Genomic DNA, 26,685 nt, shown 5'->3' on the forward strand with positions numbered 1-26,685 from the left:
TTGTGTATTTCAGCAAATTAACACAATCACATGCTAATAACAGGCTGCATACCAACTGGACTCGAATCACCTAATGAGTAAAAAGCCCACCACAGGTAATGCATCCATGGTGATTGTTTAGTATAGTAGGATGCCTGTCCGTATGATATTGCTTACAGTCTTTTCACACTAGGGCCTTCAAATAAAGCAATATTTTGTGTCTTGTTCCATTCAAATTCGTTCTGAATGCGCGTCACGGAGCAAGCGCACAGATTAGAACGCCCCTAGGCCAATCAAATTTAAGAACTGAATATAAGTAGAATTACAAATATTTGTTACAAATAACAAAATGTATTATTTGTTACAAATACTAAGTAATAAAAAAAAGGAATAAAGCAATAAAAAAATCACTAATAATAATAAACGCCCATAGGCCATTCAAATTGAATTATTAAACGTAAATATTTAATAATAATCTTTGTAAATATTTTTAATTCTTTTATTCGAATTCTACTAACTGTAAACTTCTCTTCCAAACCTCGAATGTTTTTGGACGGCATTTTTACGTACATATTTGCTAATGAAAGCTGAATTTCTAGAGGAGCTTGATTGTACCCAGTTAGTATAGTTTGTCATTTATTTTAGCCCCACCCACACGTCTGTGGGGGAATCTTTGCGCAAGGAATTCAACCAATCACGGGCCATTCTGCAAAGAGAGGCCGCCCATATCGTGCCGCGCGTGCCATGCAACTCAAGTACAACTGTGTGTTTTCGTTTTCTGTAATGTGCGATGGTAATTACTTTTAGATGAATGGAGGTAAGCGTATGTATTTTTTTTATCCATCCAGTCTTTTATTGTGCTTGTCTGTCTGTTTAGCCTGCTTATTACTTTTACACATGCGCAGACGTCTTCTAAAGTAGGAAGTGGCTGCTGCTACAATACCAGCGTAAAGGTGAAAGTCTCTGTAATTTGTGTACAGTTGATGATTGTTTTTATGGAAGAGGTCAGATTTCCCCTCTTTGCTTCCATTAACACTTTTATTCTTACCTATCTGTATCAGTTTATGTAAGCGAGATATAGATATAAACATGACCTTGACCCACATCTCACTTTACATAGACACCAGCACATATCATCAAAATTTCGACTTGAATTGGTGGCTTCATTTTTTTTTCAATTATTTCTTATATAGGTCAGATCAGTGACTACGATTGTTGAAACTATCCAGTCTTCTAGTGCTGTTCTGGAGTCAGTGACAGTTGCAGCCCCCTCCTTATCTTTATTTGCAGGTTTCTGAGAAAAAGATGATTAGACTACAAGCATTAAAGAAAATAGCAATACACAGTTGACTATGTGTTTTCATAAATAAATGATTCTGTATATTCTGTTAATTTAATGAAATACCATGCTATTGCACTGTATTTTGGAGATTTACAATGTTACTACCACCTGTTTCTGCGACACATTGAACATATTGCTATAAATATTGTTTCATTATTGTTCATTTCAGGTCCTCGTGAAAATGTGGATTGCATTGCTGCTGCTCTCAGTATGTTCAGAGACAATTATTTGCTTCTCAAATGGAAAAGTTGAAGTGGCTTGTGATGACATGACACCCCAACACGGCCATGACCCCAGCACCAAAAATCCACCGTTTAACATCATAGCAGACAAATCCCAATTCATCCCTGGAGAGGAAATCAAAGGTAACAATACTGTAGTGGTGTTTTCACACTTGTCGTATCTTAAGGCTTTTAAAATATATATTGAATAACGTATCATCTGTTGTTCGTGTGCACAGTGACATTATCAATGGCGTCCTCGATCAGTAGCAAGGGCAAACATTACTTCAAAGGATTCCTCATAGAAGCAAGAAACGCTAGGAATCTCGATGAAAAAGTTGGATCATTTAAGTTGATCAATCCTGCCACATCTCAGCTTCTTACATGCGACAGTAAAGAGGTCAGTGATTGTAGAATCAATTAGGAAAAACGAATAACTTATTATCGATATATACTCATTGAGTATATATTTCTAGTGTTTATTGAAAGTGAATACTTCAAATAAGAAATGGTATGAAGACCCTTTTTCTTCAGTTAAACATCATTTTCAATACGCGCAGGGTTCTGCCGTGAGCCATACTGATGATTCCCATAAGACTGAGGTCCAGGTGATCTGGGTCGCACCATTAGACTCTCCTTCCAGTGTGCAGTTTCTGTAAGTCTCCAAATGCTGTTTTACCCACTTGTATGTTCCGAAACCTGACATACTTTTTCTTCCCTTTCAGCGTAACTGTTGCCCAAGGCTATAAAGAATACTGGGTGAAGAGTCCAGGTCCTGTGGCGTCCCAAAATGGTGCCGCTCCCCCACCACAAACTACCATTGGTGGGTCCAGCGGTGCCCAAACCGCAACTTCCTCAAAACTGTCACATTCGGTGAGTCGGTGCTAAAGTTACTGGAATGACAGTTTACACGCTGTCATGAGTTTGCGACCCTTTCACCCTCGAAATAATTCGAATATCGAAATAATGCTAATAAATAGTAATATCCTCATCTCCTCTTCAGTTCACTTCCGAGGGCTGTGGAAGCAGGAAGTCCTGTCTGAGAGATCCAGAGGGCTGTGACCCACAAAATGACCCCGCGTGTCACTTCCTGTCGTTTACGGCACTGGGAAGTAGTGTGATGTTTGAACTCAGTGGACCTGCAGACGGTTACGTGTCGTTTGCCTTATCGCAGGACAAGTGGATGGTAATACGCAAAGATGCTGAGAATAATTGTATGACGTATATTAATTCGATCTTTTGTAACATGACAAGAACTTTTTTCTATAATAAAATAATATTATCTGGAATACTATACAATGTGAAAAAAACTTACGCTTGAAGTACTAAACTAAACTGAACTTATAATAAAGTATACTTTTTGTCACGAATACTCAATGCTAAAACACTATATATTACTATTATTATGCTTTTAAAGGATATAATAGTGCGTATTGGCTTAAATAAGAGCAAATGCATTGTGCATTTCAGGGGAAAGATGACGTCTACTTGTGTATTAAAGACACAGACAAAGTTGAAATCAAGGCTGCGTATGTTTCTGGACGGACTCACCCAGAATACTCTTCACAGGTATGAATAAAGTGATTGAAATATGAAAATGTCTAACAAACAGTACACGGGGTTTAAAGTTAAAGAACTCGAGTTATCATAATGTCATTTGAAACCCGCATGACTTAGTAAACGCAAAAGATGATTAGAAGAATGTTCACGCTGTTCGACACTAAAAATAATTATCGACAAGCAACATTTTTGATTAATACTAATATAAATGCATTACATTTAAACTATTAAATAAATCTAAAACAAAGCTATGGCTTTAGAACGCTTGGAAAATAAGATGTATTGCTTTTCTAGCAGTTTTTGAGATCAGACTGATACACTTTTACATTTGCAGTTCTTTGTTTAGCTGAAGAAAGAACGCTTTCTAAAACTACAAAAAAGGCTTTTTAAAAATAAATATACTTTTGAGGTCTTTCTTCTCCTATTCATCTCTAGAACATTCTGAAAGACACAGCATGGAGGCTGTCAGATGGAGTGATTCAGTGCAGCTTCCGCAGAGACATAAACCTCCCACCTGGGAATCTGAACAGGTTCAGTCTGGACCAGATGTACTACCTCTTTATGGCTCACGGTCGAGCAGAAGATGGTGAGATACTGCGGTTTTTTTTTCTTTTTGTGTTTGTGTTTGTTTTTATTGGACGCGGTGTCAAAAGGCTTGTTTCTCTTTCTCCAGGGCGAACTCATCGACATGACCGCCAGCCTCTGATTTCAACATATCAGACAATCGTAACAGGACCTCCTGAGGATCTAACTGGTTCTCGATCGCCCCTGCTCATTAAATATCATGGTGAGGCCAAATAATTAATCTCTGTTTACTGAATGCAATTTATAATATGCTATTAAGTGAGCTATACAGTGCATTTGAATGCTAGATTAAATATATGAAATGATTTTTACCCGATTTACAGGAAAAATCCTCTAAATTGACATTATTTATACTGAAGAATTCCATTGGGTTTTTTGGGGGAGGTCTGAGTTGTTATCGTTAACTAAAACTAAATCTATTAATAATGGTTGGTTATAAGATTTGGTAATTGAAATGAAACCTAAAATGAAATGTAAATATTAGATGACAAAAATAAATGACAAAAATTTTGAACTTAAATTGTAAATTAGAGATGTTGACTTGGCATCTGAATAAAATAAGTTTGTTTACTTTCTAAAAGTACTAAAATATGGAAATAAAAATTAACAGTAAAAAAACATAATAGAATTACTCAAACTAAAATCACAACAAATCAAAAAGTATATTAAAATTTCAAAAAAATTTCAAAATATGCTGAATATTGTTATTTAAATCAACTAAATGGAAAATTTTAAAATAAAACAGAGAGAAATTGTATTACAGCGTTTACTATAATTACCTATAATACTAAAACTATATTGGGTTTATGGGGCCGGAGATATCAACATAGCAAAGCAGCGCCCTTGTGGCAATATTTACCAAGAAAAAAAAAAAAAAAAGGTTATAGATAATATTTGTTTTGCGTAGACTGATCTGAGACTCAGTTTGTTTGTATCTGTAGGGGCTTTCATGCTGATTGCCTGGACTTCGACCGTCAGCGCTGGAGTCATCATGGCGCGATACTTCAAACCCGATTGGCCCGAAAGAAATATTTTAGGGCAGAAGGTCTGGTTTCAGGTAGGAGCTCGCCGGATGCAATGAGCATTTCATTACTTTTCAAACATCATCAAGGCTTTTTGTTTCCACAGTTACATCGAATGCTAATGGCCCTCACAGTTCTGCTCACCTTGGTCGGCTTTGTTTTGCCTTTTATGTACCGAGGAGGCTGGAGCAAGGTAGCGCACGCACACACACACACACACGTCTGCCTGTGAGTAATACTCATGCTTTAACAGTGTGTCATATTTTCACCCCCCTTCATCACACACCTCTGACTGTTCAACAGCACTGCCAATGTGTCAGACCCACATGCTGTCTGCTCAGAATAAAAAAGCGAGCGAATGAATATCCCATGTTCATTAGAAGCGACCCACCATTTGGCATCTTTTTGGCCTGTTTCTGAAAAACATACCCACTTTCCTTCAGGGATTAATCAAGCGCCGTGTTGATCGAGTGTCTTATTAAGTCCGCAAGTGCTGGTTTATTTAAGCCGCAAGCCGTCACGTGTATCCATCCGTAAGGCTGAGCATGAGGGACGCGTTTGTGACTCAACAGGGGCATCTGTGACATCCCTCTCGCCAAGTATCCGTGAGAGCTTCTGCCACTTCCTGTGTGTGACCGGCAGAGGGCGCCCTGTTCCACGACAAACCCGCCCCCACAAAAAATAATACCCGTCGACTTTTAAAAAGCCGTTTCCTGTCATTGCTCACTGCTTCGCGAAGTTTGTTGAATCAAAGTTTGTTGACAATATTAGCTTCATGTTTACAGTGGATTCTAATCCGTATCGTATTACCCACAGCGGGCCGGCATACACCCTTACTTGGGCTGTGTTGTCATGGTAATCTCTGTCATCCAACCTGTCATGGCGCTTTTCAGACCTGCACCAGACGCTTCAAGGTAAATCTTGGTAACAGTACACCACAATACAGCCAGAAAAAGAAATGTCCAGAATGTATGTCATGCATCAGATATATAAGCATTTAAGCTTTTTTTGCTATAGTTTATTGGGATAGCGTCACAATGCATTGTTGCTAAATTGGATAACGTGTGTCAATCTGGTTTAACTCGCAGTTGTAGGGATCGTATTGGTTTTCTATATATAGTGTGTGAGAAATAGTCTGAGAAATGTGGTATTCTGAACATACACAGAGCGCATAATTAGTTTTTAGTAATTCTGTCTTTTAAATGCCTTCTATACACTATTGGGTCAAAGAGAATTTATACTTTTTTACAGCAAGGACATATAAAAAAGTTACAGTAGAGATTTTTAAATAAACAACATGAACATAATGTAATACACACATTCATGTATGTATTTAAAAAATAAGTTCTATCTATTTAAACATTTGCATTTATATTTATTAAATATAAATTATATATAAATATACATGCATATAAATATTTAAATTGTTTGAAAGCACACACACACACACACACACACACACACATATATATATATATGTGTATATGTATGTATGTATATACATATGAATGTATGGATATAGATAGTGTAGTATAAATATTATTAAAGTCCTTGATATTTGAACTGTTTTCAACATTGATAATAAGTAATGTTTCTTGAGCATTTTAAAATAAAACATTTTAAAATAACAAAAATGTACAACTATTCATTTAAATTTCAAACAATCTTAACATAATTTTATTGCATTTTGAGTAAATAAATTAATTCTTAGTGAGCATACAAGACTTAATTCAAAAACATTTTTAAAAAATCCCAAATTTCTTACTGACCTGAATATTATACACAGCCTCTGGATTCTTTATACAAATGTTGAACACACAGTATGCATACTGCAAAAATAATATGACTGTATGAGATTCGAGCACGTACAGATCATCTGAACTGTTTGTCAGGAGCTATATTATTTAAAAAATCAACAAACAATACTTACTGCAAAGATTTGTTGGACTAATGCATTTCCAGTATACAGTACGTCTGAATGTGTTGTGTGTTGTTTATACTATTTTAGAAACCTGTTGTGTGGATTACATTATTATATTAATATCATGTTTTTAAACGTCTGTATAACCTGCTCCCAGGAGATATATCTTCAACTGGATGCATTTTGGAACAGGAACAACAGCTCAAGTCGTGGCTGGTAAGAAACAACGCTGTGAATAGTCTCAAATGGGTAATTATGTGGCTCAGATCCATATTAACAGCAGTGCTGACAGCAGAAATCAGCTTTATGCATTCAGTAATATTGTCCTTTTTCTGATTAAAATAGTGTACTTTCGGTAACTGATTGCATATCATATATAATATTTAATAGTTTACTCTTATGGAGGCCGGTCCTGTATTTTTTGTCTGTGGCTGTGATTTTTAATATTAGTTCAGGCCAGGGAGACCTGAAGTATTAGCAGTACGTGTTATTAAACGCTGTCTGTGTTTTAATGATTTAGTTGTCACCATCTTCCTCGGGATCCATCAGCAAGCTTTGTTCCTGCCTGCTCCGTGGTCCACAGGGGTCCTGGCAGCCATTGTGGTGTGGTTTGTGCTGGCAGATTTGGTTCTGGAAGTCCATAGAAGGGGGTTTTTACCTATGGGTCAGTAACCCCGCCCTCGTGTGTGTGTGTGTGTGTGTGTGTTCTGTATTGATTTCAGAAGTTATTTATTGTACGTGTAGCGTTTCTTTGTGCCCGTGCAGGAAATAATTTGTGCTGTATGAATCCATTTAACTGTAAAAGGTTTTATACTGCAGTAGTAATTGAAATGTTGGGTTGAATGCTAATCAGTTTGAAATGCCACAAACTTTCAGAGAAAAACTGTGTTTTTATACTAGGATAAAATACACGTTATTTGTAGATGCTTTTGTTTTAAATGTTTAAATGTGCATTTAATATTTTTATTCTTATGTGTATGTGTTTTTCAGGTAAATATTTTAAAAATGTCAAAATCTACACTGAACATATTAATTCTGATGACAAAGAGGAGATCGTGTTTGTTCCTGATGAGAATGAGACTCTTAGTGCGGTGAGTTGGGTTTGTGCTTATTCACACACATGCGTGTCATTGATGATATAACCTGACATGTCCATTGTATTTCCTTTTTCCAGGAATCTTGTTTTAAAAACGTAGTTCTGGCTATTTATCTTTGCGGAAATCTGGGATTTCTGACCGTTCTCCTTTGGACCATCAGTGCAGTATGACACACTCTCAGCAGTCGTTTACACATTTAGCCTTTGGGACTTTCACTAATCGTGCCTATTTTAAAACATACCAAAGAAAATATAGTGTAGGATAAATTATGACAGGCAACCTGTCGATTTACAGTGATCATTAGAATGAAGTTTTCTGATTTGAAATTATATGTCTTTTCTGCTGAAGTATAAATCAGTTTAGTATATTTTTGTAGCAATTTTTTGTAATTTATTTTTTATTATACATGCACAACATGGCTTGGCTATAACGTTATTTGCTGTAAAGAACGACTTCTGTCTGTTGTTTATCCGTCTGATCTGCTTTAAGTTTTTATTGAATCTGAAGAAAATATTTCCTTCGTGTGATATTTGGTGCCTGCATTAAATTAACAGTTTACAGAAATAATTATGACACTGTGTATGGTTTCTTTTTTCTAAATATGAAATAATTCTTTAACCACCTTTTAACCATTCTTGATTCTAGTGCCTAATATTCATTTGTTCATTAAGACTGTTACTGTTGCCTAAAATGTAAATATTATTAACAATGTGTCCGTTCTGTTAAAAAAACTGAATGTATTTTGCATGAAGTGGACAATTTATTTGAGATTTTTACTCTGTAACATATCAAACACCATTTTTAAATTAAACCTTTTCAAAATAAACTGTGTCGCTAGCTTTATGTTTCACATTTTTGTATGTCTTTGCACTATTTTTATTTTAGTCCTTTAGGATCATGAGCATCTGTGCTGCTGGCGGTCTATTTTAAAAGTTTGTTGGCTTAAATTGAAGAAGTTTTTCGTCGCATGAAGTGTTATGTTAATGCAAAGACAGTATGGTGCAGTTCATCAACATACTTAACTGTTTTAGTATAAATAGACAGTCGCCTTTAATAGACATTTATTTTTGAATTTGTATTCTGAACACATGATTGTTCAAACGGTATGCAAAGCAAGTATTTTCTTAAGACTGACATGGATTCAAAGGTTAGCAAGCAATACTGTTTTATAAGCATGGCGGTTTGACATAAATATGCACATTATCTGTAGACAACAAAGCAACCGGTCATTTTTAAATAATAGATTCTTTTCTAAGATTAATATAATTGCTAAATAGATTTACTGAGTGTAACTGAAGTACTGAAATGTAATCTGGATGCAGAATATTGCGTTTAAAAATTGCCCCATATTATTAGAGCAATCAAATTCTGATTAATGCTTTTAAAAAAGGATATCCCCTTGACAAAACATACCAAATTGATCTGTTTCCAGTGATATTTAACAAAATACATCCATTTTGAATACATTTCTTTTCATCCTAAAGCCCTGTAACACAGCTTCATATTTTCATAGAATTTAGGGATATACAAACATTGCCTTACAAGAAAATACAATATGAATATACAATACATATTCTCCTCAACTTTGTAGACAAAACACTAAAAATATGGTTTATAAGTCTCTCCAGATACCTCGTTAAAGAGGAATCACAAATATGCATGAAACAGTACATTCAAATAACATTTAGGCATCTCGGCGTATGCAGATTTTTTCTGGATCTTTAACAAAGTCACACAAGCAGCAGTAGCAGGTGTATATGCTATCACAATAAACAGACGAGTTTGAGCATTGAAAATTCTCTTACGTAAAACAGCTGCAAATTGACGTCAGTGTCCATTTCTACTCATTGTTCGCAAACTCCCCTGCCTCCCAGCGCAGAGCCATGGCACTTTTACGCCGGCCTCCAGTGTAGGGTTCAGGAAACTGCAGAGAGACGATTTCATTCTTTGAAAAAAATTCTATGACCTTTGGCCAACTTATAATATATTTTAAAGGGTTAGTTCACCTAAAAATGAAAAGCCTATGTTTTATCCATCTTTGTGAATGTGACTTTCTTCTTTCAGATGAATCCAATCAGTTATATTAAAATCTGCCCAGGCCCTTCTGAGCCTTTCCATGGGACTGTATACAGTTTGCAAGACAGAAATAAAGTGGCCATCCGTAATAAAACTTTCCTTACATGGCTCCTGAGCGTGAATAAAGGTCTGCTGTAGTGAATCCGTGCTTAATTGTGTTTGTAATCCAATTTAATAAACACTTTTTTCTCACTTCCACTGACTGTGGCACGAGAAAGCAGTCCCGGTGGATGACATAAGATGATTAGTGACGAGCGCAGAGAGATAACAAAATGCCAGAGGATTTCAATATAAGCCAAGAGGAAACGTTGTCTCCTTTGCCCCTACATTTCCTAGAGGCATGCATGCATGCGACACATACACCTTACGCCAACTGCCGGGACTGATTTCTTTTGCCACAGTCAAGAAAAGTGAGAATTTTTTTTATTTAATTTGAAATATGGATATTTATCTTAGAAAGACACATGGATTTTCTACAGGAGGTCTTTATTCACCCCCAGAATATGATGGATGTTTTATTATGGATGCATGCACTTTATTTCACGTCTTCTGAACTGTATACAGAAAACACCCATCTATCCCCATTGAACAGCTTGGAGGAGCCAGTTTTTAAGATAGTTTAGATTGGAATCATCTGAAAGAAGAATGCCACATACACCTTGGATGCTGCAAAGGTGAGTAAAACTGATTATAAATACTGATTATTTTAAATCTAACTTACTCGATGATCACATGACAAAGCTGAACGATCCATTCTGCATGTTTTCATTGGAGATGAAGGAGATGATTTACATTTAATTGGCACGTCATCTGAAATGAAATTAACAACCAAGAATAAACAGATATTTTCTGACAGTGACATGCATGTGTTTGCTGTCTCTCTAATGTAGTCATTATTTCAGATCAACGGAGTGAAAAATTCTGTCTTGGCATGAAGTACCTGTAAACGATGAGCTGTCCAAACAGTTTGGAGACATCAGGAAGTGATCCTTCGAGTAAACACTGGCTCTTTGACGCCTGAGTTCCTCTTCTCTCTGCTTCACCATCTTAATCTCCTCATCAACTAGAGATATCGTACTCCTTGAACGCAGCTTGAAAAACGGGTTGTTGAGGAACATCTTCTCTTGGGTTTCCTCAGAGACAGAATTCAAGTTGAATTCAGAAGCACTTCGAATGATGAGGTTTGAAGTCTCCAAAATGATGACATTAGGGGTATCCTCAGGTCTCCAGTCAGCAGATTTGGAGGACACCATCTTTCCATGCCTTGGACTTGGAGGGAAAGGCTCTGGCTCGAGGATGATAACATTATTGGTGGGCATGTCTTGTTTCTGTGGGCTCTTGGTGGGTGAAGAGGTAATGATGAAAGAAGGCGTTTTGTTGCAAAGAGAATTGGATATACTTCCATCATCATTTTCTTGGTCCTCTAACATCTTCCTTTTCTCATCGACTTCTTGGAATGGTTTTCCGGGGTTCAAGTTAGCAGATTTTGCCCTTATCTGTACACAGTCACTGGAGTATGATTTTGACATACCCCTCTCGCGCCTCAGGTTGTCCTCACGCTCCAAAGTTAGGCGAATCTCCTTCTCAATCGGAGTTTCTGGATCATCAAACGGTGATCTGTAACTAGAGTCATCCAGACCTGAATCTTCAGAGCAAGGGCTGAACTGGGTGTGTGCGTAATCCTCTACAAGCGACAAGCTCTCAAGATCCCTCTTTGGCCTTTCGATGTTGCGGACAGGCGTATACATGAAACTGTGACTACCTTGGCAGGTGCCAGATCGAGTTGTCGGTGTGCTGGGACTCTGTGTCAAGTTTTTAGTTTGCTCTTCAATCTCCAGCCACTGTTGACGGGCAACTTTGAAATCCACATGTTCTGTGCTGACGTTCTCGCTTTTCATTTCCTGAATCACGCAATAATCTTTTGGGACTTTTTTGCTGGAATCGGATTTGACTGAATCAAATGAATTGCTCTTGTGGGTTGCTGAGCCTCGTCCAAGGTCTTCGTCATCTTCGGAAATCTTGGACAAGCCGTGAAACAGTGTGGAAGGATTGTAAGATATCTCTTGCTGTTGCTGAACTGCCTCATTTTCTGGTTGTTCTAGCACTTCTTCTCCCACCGGAATCTCTGGCTCTTCAGTTTCCTTTGAAATGTCCTCAGTATTTTGAACTGTAGGTTTTTGAATAAAGAGCTCTTGTGCACTCAGCTCGAGACTGTCAATGTAGGAATCATCATCTTCCCTATTTATGGAAGAAGAGAAGATGTTCCTCCATTTCTCATCAGTTTCGCTGTCAGATGAAGCAGCAGCTATTTCAACTCGAAGACACTCTTCTAGCTCATCTGGGTCATGGCAAGACTCAGTGGAGACGTCTGACAGGACTTCCTCTCGGATGTAGTGCTCAAGGATGGTTTCTTCTGGATTTTCACATCCAAAACTTTCTAAGATGGCTTCTTGTGTGTCTGTACCCAACTGGTCTACCATATCTCCATTGTCAAGATCATCTGATTGAGGTGCTACGTTCTCCACTGGTTCCTGCTTTAGTGAGTCTTGCCTCTTATGTGTGACATCATTCTCATACATGCTCTCAGCACTTGACGGAGTGTCGGATATTGAAGAGGTAATTGACTCATTGCGATAAAGTTCTTCTTGAGTATCCTCCAAGACAAGTGCCTCCTTCGCGCTGCCAACATCTTCCAGATCATCAGCCTTGGTCTCTGTAGGAGGTAAGCCTGCTAAAATGTCAGCCACAACTTTTGTACTAATGGACTCTAAAATGTCAGCATCATAACAGACTTGTTCATCTTCGTTTCCTGTGTCCTTGCTCTCAGGTAACTCAGTCTCCAGGACTTCCATTTCACAGTCAATTATGTTTGCTGTGCCGGAGTTTTCACTTGTCTCCATGGTTACAGGCTCAGACAGGGACTTCAGCTCTGTATGCTCTGGATTCTCAGGATGAGAACAACCTGCAATCTCTTCCAGTCTATCCACCTCTTCAGGCTCAGTCGTAGCTCCCTGCAAGAGAAAAAGATGACAAGAAATTCAAAAACAGCAAGAGAAATCTCATTTCCCTAATCACCAAAGCATTCAAAGCATATCAAAGCTAATTTGCACCCACTCGTGTTTAGTATAGTTCTTATGTAATGCTAAATTTCTGAGAAAGTTTCTTCAGGGCTAAGTTTTCAGTCTTAAGGGGTTACCTGAGCTTGAGCTGGTGTGGTTTAAAGTAATATTCCTTGCAAGAGGTTCAAGGAGTTTAAAAAGCACTAAACTGATAACATATACAAATGAATTAAGACCACTAAATTATTTAGAAATGGATTGCATTATTTGATTATTTGCACAAATTATTGCATTATTTCTGTTCCTAAATGGTTCCATTCAAAATTTGAGGACCAAATGCAAACAAATTCTGTTGTTCATTTTAAACAAGAATGTGCAAAAATGTGGCACATTATCATATAAACAACAATGTTTTTAGGTCAGTAGGCCTACAACACATATGGTATCAAATAATTAATGGAGTCAAAATAACGAAATTGCAGTTAGTAAGTATTGTAAGAATGATACCGCTCTGACTGAACAATGGATTAAATGGATTAAAAGCCACTTCCTGAGGGATTAGATGGGGCTTAAGTTGATTCAATGGTGTTAATACACTAAAAGATATGACTCTTACGAATCATTGTTTTGCATTATCTTTGGATTCAGGCTTCATATTTTGAGCTTTTTTTTTTTGAGCTCGATTCACATGCCATAACCAAACTGAATGCATTAAAATATTTATTCAGAACCTGTTCTGAATAAGAATAGATGCTAAATAGCAGTAAGTAAGAGGGGAGCACAACAGCTTATTTAATGTAAAAAAAAATGGTAAGCATAGTATTCTGAGTGAAATAACCTCAAGTAGCTATTGGATGCATTTTTTTAGTAAAGCATAAAAGAGATCACAGATTCACAAATTGTAATGGGAACTATAGCTAACAAATACAGAGGCTATGTTCTAGGAACGTTCCCTGCAGGTTATTTTTAGGTTTATTTTTATAACTTAAAAAGAACCTTCCTAGAACACTCCCTGGAGGTTACTTTTTAGTTCTGTTTTATAACCTACAGAGACTAGATCGTATTTTCAGGTTTATTTTGAGACTCTTCAGAGAACTTTCTATGGACTTCCAGGAACTCAATTAGAACGTTCCCTTTAGGAAACGTCAAGAAAACGTTCCTGACTAACCTAAAGGAAACATTATTGAGAACTTGTGGGAATGTTTCGGGAAAAAGGTGAGAGAAGCACTCCTAAACACGTCAAGCAACAACATGTTTTTTTCCCCTAATCTTGGCTCATGTGTTGAAAGGCACCATTTTGTAATTGCACAGCACTTCAAAAGAACAGATTAGTTAAGTGTTAGTTTCATTCTGCATAGAAATTCTTACCTTTTGAACTGCCTCTGCCAAATAGCACCTTTTTACATCTGTTTAACACATAGCGTGAAAGCTATCTTTAACTTGCACAAACAGGAATTAGAAATTCACCTTGGCTTCCCTTATGTAAAATATGCAACATTTGTGCCCTATATGAGATTATTCCAGTGCATAAGAATAAAGTAGAAGCAGTTGTTTACTATTACGGTGATGGTTTTAGTAGGCAGAAATAAGTATGTTCATTATATAAGACTGCGGAACTGGCTCTTCTCCTCATGCATGAAACTTTTGTCCCGCAGTTAATCAGCAGGCTCCGGATCAGACCAGGAAAGCAAGAGAAAGAAGAAAATCCCTTGCGAGCGATATCCTCTGACTGAACATCCTCACCGACCACATATTTTTTTGTTTGTTTTACTTTCATATTTCTATACATATTCAGAGGGCATATTACGTGAGAATTAACAATCAATCACACGTTGCACGTAGTTATTTGTCTTGCCTTGTTGATGCGCCACTGCAGAGCGTTTGATCATGGCAGCATGGTTTGTTTACATGGATTTTTCTGATCTCATTCGTACCAACTGCCGAGTGCCAAAGTGATGTGTGATCTAACACTCAAACTCTTTCTGACAGACAAAATCAGCTGCCACGGGGATTAGAAAAGGGACCCCCACCTCCTCCGAACATCAAAACCCCAATTACACACTTTCATGCTGAACATAACGTGATATCACTACAATATGGAAGTGCGGAAATCAAAATTCACAAATTGTCCGCACCATTCACACATTTCATAAGCTGTTTACATCACTTGAAATACTTTCACCATCTAGCTTTTTCTTGATGCCCATTTGGTATAATTACCACCGCTGCACGAAAGTCTCCACAATCATTCAGAACTCAAGCGGCATGCTAATGCGACCACTAAAAACAGTCAAAATTATGTGAAATTACCATCCACTTCAGCGCCTGCCCATTTCACCCCAATCAAGCTGCACAAAGGCACAAAGCCTCATGAAAATGACAAGCGGTAAAGTGTTGACTACCATGGCAACACCCCCCTACCCAGCTCCTCCTCTAGCAGCTCAGCTTGTGAGAAAAACTTTAACACGCTCGCACCCTCTCCGTCTCAGCATTTGTGTCATGACAATCTGTATTCCATAAATTATTCAGTGACAATAACATTTGCATTGAAGGCAGACGGAGGTACCAGCGTGTCCCAGTACCTACCGTGAGCTTTAGAAACAGGAGCCAGAAGGAGATCATCTCCACCTTGCCAAGAAATTCTTCTCGGTGGAACCCGTAAGCACTCTGGGCTTGAGTAAATATGTTGTGGGTGCATGGATAGAAAGTGAACTAACTCTAATATGGGAGTTATTGGCAGAAATGTCATTGCGAGTTGGTCTTGTGTCACTGATGTTGGCGTGAGTGGTCACCTCAGGGTATCATCCTGGTACAAACACTCAACTCTGATTGGTCGCTCCATTGTTTGCGCTGAACGATCAATGAGTGGCTTGTCAGTGAGGTCATGTGCCGCTTTCTGATGGATTTCCTTAAATGACTCCTTTTAGGAAGTGATGAGGAAATGTAACAGTTGGGGGCGGAGCTATCACTGATAAATATAGCTGAGAGATACATTTTGAATTGTTTTCGGTAATAAAAAAGTTGTGCGTTTTATTGTGTGAGCATAAGGCATTGGAAAAGAGCATTTTAGGCTCAAGGTTGCTCTATTCAGAAAGAAATAATAACCTGCGTGGAGCATAAGAGTAACAGGTGCTGGGGGGCCAGAGCGTAGGTGGCCATTCAGACATATGTGACTGGCACTGAGCCCTTGGATATGTTCTCAGCTGAGAAAAAATGTCACTATGCGGCATTAGAGCACTGCAGACTAAGATGCAAATGAATTGAAAAATAACTTGAACGATAGGGTTCGATTTATTTACATAAGGACTATAAAAATTGATTACATGCACTTTTTGAGAAAATATTTTGTGAAGCTGTTCGCAAATAATAAGTGGGTTAACAACAAGAAAATAATATATGTGAACGAAGTATAAATAATACTTTAGACCTTGACAGAATATGAATAGGAACATTAAATGCATGTATAATATTATATAAAATTATATATAATAGTATGTGTATAAAATCATGTTTATAAAAATATTTAAGAATAACAATATGTTCATTTATATAAATATTATAACATATAATTATATATATTTATTAAACATATAAACATATTATAAAAATATATATATATATTTTCTTGTAAATGACACATTTAGATGTCATAAGCATTACTAAATATATGTAAAAAAAGATTCTGAAATAAAAACAAAAATTCTGAAATATATTTTAGAGTCTGTATATAAATTATATATCTATTGTAATTTATTTATGGATTGATTTAATGCATGTTTGTAATGCATAATAATAAAAAATCGACTTCCGTAAAAAAATTCTATACGTAATTACAATACATATAATTTCAGATTTTAAGTTGTATTATAAGCCATTATGAATACTGGATTTTATGAATACATTTACGCATACAGGCTTAGAAAATGTTACCCATATTTTTGCTGACATAATAATAGCAGTTTATGTGGCAGCTCTCTTCTCAGCTCTGCATTAATGGAAGTTCGAAATGGAGCAGGAGACATTCTCATCTGTAATCAGTTCCAAAGAGGATCCATCCCTGTCTCACATTTACCCCAGGCACACACACACACACACACACACACACACACTCACAAACACACACACCTCCACTCACCCACGCGGACACTTTAATTCACTCTAAAACACACACTCACACACCCACACACACACACAGATTCAGCTGAGAAGCCCAGTGCTGATGTTGTCTGACAACATCTCAGATCTCATATTCCACGTTTTCTGAAGTGCTTGAGGTTTGTACAAGGAGCATAATTAAACTTTCACAGCTTCTGTTTCGCAGGTTGTTCCACTGTAACAGCAACATTTTCAAGCTTAAGGGTCAAATCAGAGAAGACGTTGATGAATACAAGCCCAAAATAATGAGTTTTATTCATTTTAAAAATCCGTGACATGCCAGCTTATAAAAAATGAAGCATAAATACAGAATATCAACGCAAGTACTTTTTTTTTATCTAGTTTCTCACATTTATAATGCAACAATATTAAGTCTGATATAAAACAGAGTAGAAAGAGGAAGCAAAAAACTCAAAATCTCTCTAAAACCAAAAAAATATACTGCAGATAAAAACCTCATGCAAGCATACACACTCTCACACACTTGTTTGCACAAAATTAAGTCTCTTTAGACCATATCAGCACAAATCCAATGCGTTTAGCATCTGTTTGTCATAGCATCTTAATAATATTACATTCCCAGCACCACAGAAGAAAACATAACAGCAATCCAGCACAATCGCTATATAAAACCGACAGCATGGCACCTAAACAAGTTTATTCGCCCCATATTCATTTTCACAAATATAATTCTGACTATTCATAAAGTTCTCAGTGTCCTACCTTGTTGTGATACGAGCGGAGAGAAAGGACAGGGTACGTGCTCAGCGAATCTGTCTTGGCTGAAGCTCTGCTTCTCTGTAACCACAGAGACTGTGACTTACTCTGAATGTACCAGAATCAGCCAATAGCTGAGCAGCCTCAGCCGTTCTGACACACGCACACAGTCGCGCAAGGAATTTCTTAAAAGCTTTCTGTCAATCAAGTATATTCTCAAGGTTTCGTGTAATGGCTTTCTCATCTTTTGAGAATCGGCAGTAACACGGTTTATGACTGTCCTCTCAAAACCTGCCCTCTGCGCTGACGCAGTGGCTATAAGTCAAAGATCAAGTGACTCAGAAATAACACTGCAGTTGTAAACACTTCTTTTAGACCATCACATCAACAAATAGCAGCCTGCAAAAAATGATATATTCCCAGTATATTATCAGTAATTAATTAATGATCAGTAGATTTGTCGTTTTACTGTAAAATTGACTTCCAAAACATTAAAATAATATAAAAAATAAAAAGATATGAATATATATGTTTTATTCAATTGGTTATTTTTTGCAAATGTTTCGTCCTCTGATAAATTGTTCAATTTCTCTAAATAATTATATACATTTTTTTTTTTGCTGTATTTAATATTAATATTTAATATTACTATAGCATTAAATGTATTTAATTTTAGGGATGCACTGATTTAAAATATGCAATTACAGCATATTGTATTTGTAACTGTTTGATAAACTAAAAATATTAGTAGTATTGAATAAAAATTTTGGCGCAAAATTAAGTCACCAGATATTTGTTCCTATTTGATTAAAAAAAGAAAAGACATTACCAGCAAACAGCATAAATTACAGAACAGCCAGAAGGAGAACATTATGTACAACATGAAATAATGAACAAATGCTGTTTTTGGCACTCAAATGTGATTCATGTCATAAGCAGTTGTTTTTTTTTCCCCCCAGATCAGTCTTTCGGTCCATTTCCTCCTCATCGGGAAATACAAGATGTCGACAACTGGAGAGGTTACATGTATTTTCCCAGCCGAGACAGTCTGATTGGCAGCGCTGTGGAGAGGACAGTTTAAAAGCTTCAGTTTAACCACACCTATATTCAGCGCGCAGGTGGTTAGTTAGTTTCAAGCCAATCGAAATCCAGCACGATCAATCAATCAATTAAATCAGTTCCGCGGTCTGTCATTAGAGAAGATGATGGGATTGCGGTTAACACATTCATCCTACACTGCCGTGCCAAAATCAGGGGACGACAAAACAGAGAAAACAATGAATATGCAGAACGTTGAGGATTTTAGCATTAATTTTGCGCGTTATGTAATGCAAGCCAAGGATTATTACATAACACTCTCTTTAGCAGATGTTATAAAAGACCTCTTGAGCAGACACAACGTCTTAAAAGCTACCAAGGACAAAGTGCTCAATTATAGCTGATGGACGGGAACGGTGCATTACTCTGGTGGAGGAAAAAAAAAGACGAAACTATCCTAAATCACGCATTAGCTGTCGGAAACGGCTGAACATATAATGAAACAAAATAAAGACAGTGTGTAAAGACTGAAAAATGGTTCAGAAAGATATCTTAAAAAGCTATTATGATTTATCTTCCATTACACACATTTACTGTATCATGGCAACCATAGCCTATGCCACAATACCGTATGTCACTACTGTATGACAAAGGATTTCTTTTCTAGATCTTTTATGTTTATTTATTTATTTTATCTTTATTTTTTTGGCAGAAACTAAACAGCTACCATGGTGTATTTTTGTGTTATCCCAAGTTTCAAAGTACTAAATACCAAATTTTCTTGTATTACTTGTATTAAAACAGTCAGCGTGTAAAAAAACGCACCGCAGCAGCAAGTTAATGTGAAAGCATACATTTATTAATTGTATTAATCATATAAAAACCAAATTTACAAGACATGCAGTAAGTTCATTTCATGCATTTTTCCAAGCGTGGATGCTTCAAACCCTGGCAAAATGAGAAGATGTGGACCACTAGGTGGAAGTAAAGCTGCAAGAGTTTATTTGAGGAGATGGGTTCACTTTGGTACTCTGACAGAAATGCTAGTCTTATCTGGTATTTTTATAGGTCCGGCTGTCAGTGCAGTGTTTCTTTGCTTACAACAAGGTTCAGAGTCAGTTAAAAGTATTAGGCATCATGGACTAAGAATGAACATTTCCAAAGCAATTATGAATTGTTTATAGGAGGTTTGTGAGTTAATGTTCGTTTAAACCACTAAAATGTTCAAAATGTGTAGATTATAGCTTTAAACAAGATTAATAAATAGTATGAAAGTGATTGTTCATGATACCTGATGCATTAAAGAATTGTCCACCCAAAAATTTTAATTGTGTCACAATTTATTCATTTCATATGTTTCAAACCTGTATGACTTAAGTTTCTTCTGTGGAACACTTTGAGATCCAAACAAAAGTTTAACTATAAAACGTAAATAATCATTCCAATTCTGTGAGAATACACTCTTAAAAATGCAGGTGCTTAGAAGGTTCTTCACAGCCATGCCATATAAGGATAATTTTTGGGTTCCAGAAAGAACAATTCAGTCAAAGTACCATATCTTTCTTACCTTTTTGTAATCTACTTTTGCCACCAAAAACCTTTCGTTTATCAGTAAGTTTCTTCAGATATTAAAGGTTCTTAATGGAACTATTCAGACAAAAAGGTGCTTCTATGGCACCTTTTTTTAAGAAGTCAAATTTTTCAAAACAATTTTTTTACTACTTTAGGAATGATAAAATCTTGGACAGCCAATCAAAATCCATCCAGATTTAATGAGCTTGAGCATTTAATGTGAGACAAAGGCAGGCAGAAATGTATTAAGCATTTGCATGATTGCTATTATAGTTATCGTTATCGTTATCTTCATTATTTAAATTTTCTTTGTGCAAATGACAGAATTTTTATTTTTGGGTGAACTATATCTTTAACGTGTGACATATTGAACCTTATTGTGAAGGGATTACCAATAACACAAAGAAATGCAAGGAACTGAAGGAAGTTAGTACGTAATTAGCAACCAAAGCGTCTTCTCACTCTTCGGATAGTACCTGTGTCTGTCGGGTCTTTGACTTCATTTCCAATCATCTGTCTTCCAGAGCTGGAGGTTCTGATGGCAGCAGGCCTGATCTCACAGCGGTACACCGTACTGTTGGGTTTGAAGATCTTGCTGCGGTAGCCCAGAGGGTGGTACGACAAAGTGGCTTCCCCAGAATCTTCCTCATCATCATCATCACTAATGACTACCAGTTCAGCCTGGATTCCTTCATCTTCCTCGTCTGATTCAATGTTCTGATAACCCATAAAGATCATGGTAACAGGTTCACCAGATTCCACCTCGGGAGGGAGGAAGCTCACAAAGTTGACACTGGAGTCTTCCTTTTGATTCAGAGGGGAATACCGTCCGAAACCCAGTCCGGAGTCTGCTGTTGGAGTTATCCGAAGCTGTTCCTCATACTCTTGTATGGGAGAAGATGTTGGGCTGATCCTTGTTATGCCACTGTATTCGCTATTAGCATATGATCCATTTTGAACCAGTTGGTTGGAGCCCAAATGCTGATTGGTTTTAATGGTTGGAATGTCAAGGGCTTCTTGTTTGGTAAAGTTCTCAGCCTGAAAGGGACTCTGGTTCTTGTTGGGCATCTGAAGGCCATGAAGGCTGATGTAGCCTCTTTCAGTCCTATGAGGGGTTGTAGGTCGACTGTATGGGCTTGAAAACACTGGTTCGTGGTATTCTACATTTGTTGGGACTTTCTTCTCTGAGGCTTTCATCAGAAGTTCCTCTACTTCAAGAGGGCTCATCTCATTCATGTCGTTCTGGGAGTCCTGTCCATCAGGTGTCAAGGCATAAACAGATTTACGGCCATCATCGTAAACTTTGATGCCTTGTTGTTGGAGATCCAGAGGTGCGATGGTTGCTGTGGAAAGGATGTGACTCTCACCAGTGCGGAGATCTTTTCAACACTGATCTTCATGGTGTATGAAGCTGAAAGAAATAATAGTGTTATATACAAAGCAAATCAAAACATAAAAAAACCTACTAGATTCATTATTTCAATACATATCTAAAAATGTTTATCAACGTTAAATGTTTGTTTTTTATGTTTGTTACTATATATCTTTACAGAGGCTGCATTTATTTGAAAAATACATAAAAACTAAATTATTAATTATATGAATTATGAATAATTATGACAAAACTGTTCAAAAATGTATTTACTAAAGGTTTTCTATTTTAATACATTTAGAAATGCAATTTATTTCTGTGACGCAAAGCAACATTTTCAGTATCATCATGTCAGTCTTCAGTGTTACATGATCCTTCAGAAATTATTCTAATATACTGATTTGCTGCTCAAGAAATATTTCTTATTAATATCAGCAGCTTTTAATAGTATATATTTTTATTATATATTTATTAAAAGCTGCTGATATTAATAATATTAGTATTAATATATATATATATATATATATATATATATATATATATATATATATATATATATATATATATATATATATATATATATATTTTTTTTTTTTTTTTTTTTGGTCCAGAACAGTGTTTATTAAAATAAAAGTAATATAAGAATGCACTATATTACTTGAATTATTCTAGTTATAATTAATATGCTTAAAAATACCAATCAGCCATGGTAAAAACACATGGCCTTGTGGCTTATTGCTTTAATAAAAAACGTGTCATCCTGCAGTCTGTAGCTAGATACAATATCCTGTTCAGCTGGTGATATTTTGATTATTGGGCCTGTTTCATAATTCTATGTCATGCTCATAATTACAGTCACGGATAACATCTTATTCATTTTTTTTTCATTAAAAAATGAAAAACAGCATTTATGCACCTTGAATTGCTATAATTACAGAAGTGGACAGTTTTATGACAAGTTTGCACTGTCTAAACATCCTGACATATTTGTGCAATATTTCAAGCGCTCGTTATTTCAGCAAATAGCTGGTTGTGTTAAAAAAAAAAAGCCTTTGTTGTACCTGTCTTCTCCTGCTCTTCACCAGTTTCACATTTCCCTTGACCGACACTCCTCCTCCTGGCTTTGGGAGTATAGGACTTTGGGACATCAGGTATGGCAGTGTAAATGTATTGGACTGGCTCTGTAAGAAACAATCTGTTCAAAAAAATGCATCCTGGGAAAGAATGCTGTACAAATGGCAATACAGCAAAAAGAGGAATTGTCTTTACCTGGCCGGATATTTGCGTTTACTTCCTGCAGGCCAATACAGTAGTTTGTGCAATACCAAAACCGGATTTGATGAAGAGATAAGAAGAACAAAACCATGTTTCATACCGTACAAAACGCGCCAGATCACATATCACGCAAACCGATCTCTTCCTCACAGCAGCAACTGGCATCAAACAATTTTATCTTGACGTCAATTTGAAACCGAGGGGCATTTTCACAGCATGCTGCATCGTAATGATTTCCCATGTTCCCAACTCAAAAGCTGATTCAATTTAAGCGGCTCTGTGTTGTAATAAGCGGTAAGGAGTCTCCAGGCCTTTTAAAGTGATTACACAAGCAATACCTTTATGATATCCTCTGGAGTTTTCTCCACCTCCTTAAGTTGTTTCAGAAGAATCTCCTCTTTTGCAGACAGCTCCAGCTCTTGTGTCTCCAGAACCGCAATTTCCTGCTCTATTCTGCAAAAGACGCAACCAAATATTTATTTGCATTATTTAAATACATATTTATTTATTTATTTATTTATTTATTCGTTTGCTGATTGTTGAAGCAGTTTTCATTTTTGAGTGAACTATGCCTTTAATTTCACTGTGTGCAAACAATTTGAATTTATAGAGTTTCCAGGAAACCTGTCCCAGGCCAATATTTTAAAAATTATTATTATTCATTTATTATTTGTTTGTATATAAAAACATGATTTACATGATTTACATGATTTCACCTACAACATAAAATATTATGCTAAGCTTAACATCTAGAACATTTCAAAATAATAAAATTTTAAAAAATGTATATTAAAAAGATTCAAACAGAATTTCAAACACAGTTCTGATTCCTGATAAAGTACAGTTTTAGTTTCCTTCAACTAATATTTCATTATTGTACATAACCAGTTTAGTACTCTAATACCAAATTATAATACATGTATTTGTTTTTCGATCGATTTATTGACTGATTGATTGTATGCCGTAATAATAATAATAAAAAAAAAAAAAAAAAAAAAAAATATATATATATATATATATATATATATATATATATATATATATATATATATATATATATATATATATATATACACACAAAGTATATATTTACAACGATTGCAAAAATGTGTAAAAAGTAGACAGCTTTCATGAAACTCACTCTAATGGCACCTCCTTGTGTAATTTTTCGGTATTGTTCAATCTTTAACATTTTTATAGCATGCGCCGACAGCTGATGATACTGAAATTGAGTTTTAGTTTCAGAGTTTCAAAATGATTACCCTCATTTATGTTTTGTTTGGGGCCACGAACCTATACATCAAGATAACTTACAGGAGATGACAAGCCTCCTCTGTCCCGTGATTGCGGGGATTCTCATCAGATTGCTTTTTCACTCTTAATCCATCTGATTTAAACAGCAGCCATCGTATTGTGGAGTCTATTTGTCGAGAGAAAGCTCTTCAGAGATTTGAGTCCTTCAAGGCCTTCAAATCGATCTCAACAACTGCTGGAAAGCAAACTTCCTTTCCATCTAAATAAAGCTCCACGGGGAGAAATCAGGCTGTGTGGCAGCTCATGGGAACTCTCATTACAAGAGAGTGGTTCTAGATGAAAAATATTTTTTTTCTCCTCGGTTATTTTGTTCTTTTGTCGTGTTAGTCATCCTTCCTGCTTCAGGTATGACCTCCTGCGTAAGGGTTTTGTCGTAAGTCAACACGCTCACACTGCCAAGGCGGGTTGCGTAAGTAGACATTTATGTAATACTGTGAGTGAGGTCTGTCTGTCTAACCCTTGGCTAACACTGAAAGCCCGTCACAGTGGTTAAACAAGAATAATCCAATTGCTTCTCGCAATCAAGAGGAAGCTGTGAACCCTGCACACCATTAAGGATAGTTTTTTTTTCCCCCCTTTTGATTGGTGTGAGAGTACCTGTCGACATTGCTCTGCAGGAGTTTGGTCTGCTGCTGGTTATCTTCAGTCTGGGCCTTCACAGATTCCTGCTCCTCTTCGCTCAGGGTGCTCAATCCGTCCATCAGCCATTGTTCTCGTAAAGTTTTTTTCTATTTGTTCAAAGAAGGTCATAGCATCTTGTGTCAGCCCGTATATTTATCTACATTACAGTGTTGTAAATTAACAATAAATACAAACACATATACACGCACACACACATACACATATATATGTGTGCGTGTGTGTGTGAGTACATATACGTGTGCGTATGCATGTATGTATACATTCATATATTCGATCTATAAAGTTATAGACAATATATAAATGCACTTTCTTTTATGTAATTTTAGTATATTTATCATATACTGTAATATAATATAATTTGTACTAAATATTACTATTTTATCAATACTAATAAACATTTTATATTTTATAATACATCATATTTCAGTAAATTATTGTCAAAAATATATTTCTAATTTATTTTCAAAAATTAAGATTATAACGTGCATATATGTATATTTTTGTGTGTGTGTGTATATATATATAATAAAAATATATAAATTTGAGATATTTTATATATATATATATATAGTATATTATAAGTACTATATTTATTATTCATATCAATACATACCTTTAGATATTGTAGCTTTAATTTCTCTTCTTCAATGTTTCTTCGTTTCTTTTCTATCTCCTCTCAAGTCTTCTTTTGTCCTGTTAAGAAATCATAGTCAAATTATGTAATTTTTTCATATTTTTTCATATCACTTGATCCTGTATTCTTTTGTTGTTTATTTTTCTATAAGTGGCGTTTAATGTCTAGCTACTAACACAAGCATGCGCGCAGGAGAGAATTAATATAGTCTTTTTTGAGAAGGAGGCTTTGCAGCATTATTTTTAACTCTCTAATAAACCATGACTTCATGCATAAAATGAACAGGCTGAGTGTCGACAGAAATAACACATGGGCCGATTTCTCCATGCACACTCTCAATGTTCTTCAGTAGAGTTCGTGAACGAACAAACTTTTAAGCAGATAAACGGATTTAATCAATCAGATTTGTTGCGTGTTTGGCCAACAATGGCTGAGTGGTTCATATCATAAAGGCAACAGAAGTGACTGATGAGTGTTACTTTCTGATTTTAGTTAAATAACGCAATATAAACACCAAAATTCACGCGTTATATACTGTATCATGTTTCAGGCGCTTTTTGTGAGCATCGACTATCCAAATAACGATATATGCAGTGATAACATTTCACTCGCCAATATAAAACCTCAATTCCCTGTTGCTCAAAAGCAAAAAGGACTCAAATCCAGCCTGATACTCACTGTTATAGCCTGCAGTCTCTCTCGCAGCAGGGTTTCTTCCTCCATTATGATCCTGACACGGAAAGAAAGAGAGAGAGAGAGGGATAAACAAGCTATTCTTGCTAACAACCTACCGTCAATGTCTGTCTAGAAGACTAAGAACAGGTTGGTAACAAGCTGTGATTGGCACGTGTGGGTTGGCATGAGAGGAGTTTTGGTAGGGGGTGACTTGACGGTGGGCGTCAGAGCTGGAAGAAAGAAAAGAAGTGCTGGTGGGGCTCTTTCACCCACTATCTCTATGCCTGCAGGATAAATGCGCACATAAAAAATGAACGAAGTACATGGTTTGCAGTGTGCGCGCGCTAACCGTAGCTTATGTATAACTGTCATAGCTGGCATGTCGCTCTTTGACACTTCGTGCGTCAAATATATCCACATGGAGAGCTA

At 36.3% G+C, this 26,685-nt stretch overlaps 2 protein-coding genes across 3 annotated transcripts; one reads left to right on the forward strand and one right to left on the reverse strand.

Moving 5' to 3' along the window:
* Positions 1-660: 660 nt before the first annotated feature.
* Positions 661-8,553, forward strand: frrs1b (ferric-chelate reductase 1b). 2 transcript variants are annotated; one of them, XM_043225945.1, is made up of 16 exons: positions 661-796; positions 1,491-1,686; positions 1,782-1,942; positions 2,103-2,197; positions 2,268-2,415; positions 2,546-2,728; positions 3,013-3,111; positions 3,538-3,688; positions 3,776-3,889; positions 4,629-4,744; positions 4,816-4,902; positions 5,526-5,623; positions 6,788-6,846; positions 7,151-7,294; positions 7,621-7,721; positions 7,805-8,553. In XM_043225945.1, exons 1-16 carry the CDS (start codon positions 791-793, stop codon positions 7,895-7,897), a joined length of 1,851 nt encoding a protein of 616 aa, XP_043081880.1. In that variant the 5' UTR covers positions 661-790; the 3' UTR covers positions 7,898-8,553. The 2 variants fall into 2 exon arrangements, with proteins under 2 accessions (XP_043081880.1, XP_043081881.1); XM_043225946.1 differs by lacking the exon at positions 661-796 and adding an exon at positions 812-932.
* A 218-nt stretch (positions 8,554-8,771) lies between these two features.
* Positions 8,772-26,534, reverse strand: palmdb (palmdelphin b). Its single transcript, XM_043225944.1, is given in 8 exon segments — positions 8,772-9,651; positions 10,525-10,613; positions 10,744-12,814; positions 23,330-23,444; positions 24,903-25,033; positions 25,561-25,625; positions 25,628-25,640; positions 26,260-26,534. Coding segments are annotated over 8 exon segments (2,613 nt in total). The 5' UTR covers positions 26,305-26,534; the 3' UTR covers positions 8,772-9,567.
* Positions 26,535-26,685: the final 151 nt, after the last annotated feature.

The sequence above is a fragment of the Puntigrus tetrazona genome, chromosome 24, assembly GCF_018831695.1.
Source record: "Puntigrus tetrazona isolate hp1 chromosome 24, ASM1883169v1, whole genome shotgun sequence".
Lineage (NCBI taxonomy): Eukaryota > Metazoa > Chordata > Actinopteri > Cypriniformes > Cyprinidae > Puntigrus > Puntigrus tetrazona.

Excerpts from the sequence above, each read along its gene's own strand:
- frrs1b (XM_043225945.1), top strand. Across the intron at positions 1,943-2,102 it reads TTACATGCGACAGTAAAGAG|GGTTCTGCCGTGAGCCATAC; the intron begins GTCAGTGATTGT and ends CAATACGCGCAG. Across the intron at positions 4,903-5,525 it reads ACCGAGGAGGCTGGAGCAAG|CGGGCCGGCATACACCCTTA; the intron begins GTAGCGCACGCA and ends TATTACCCACAG.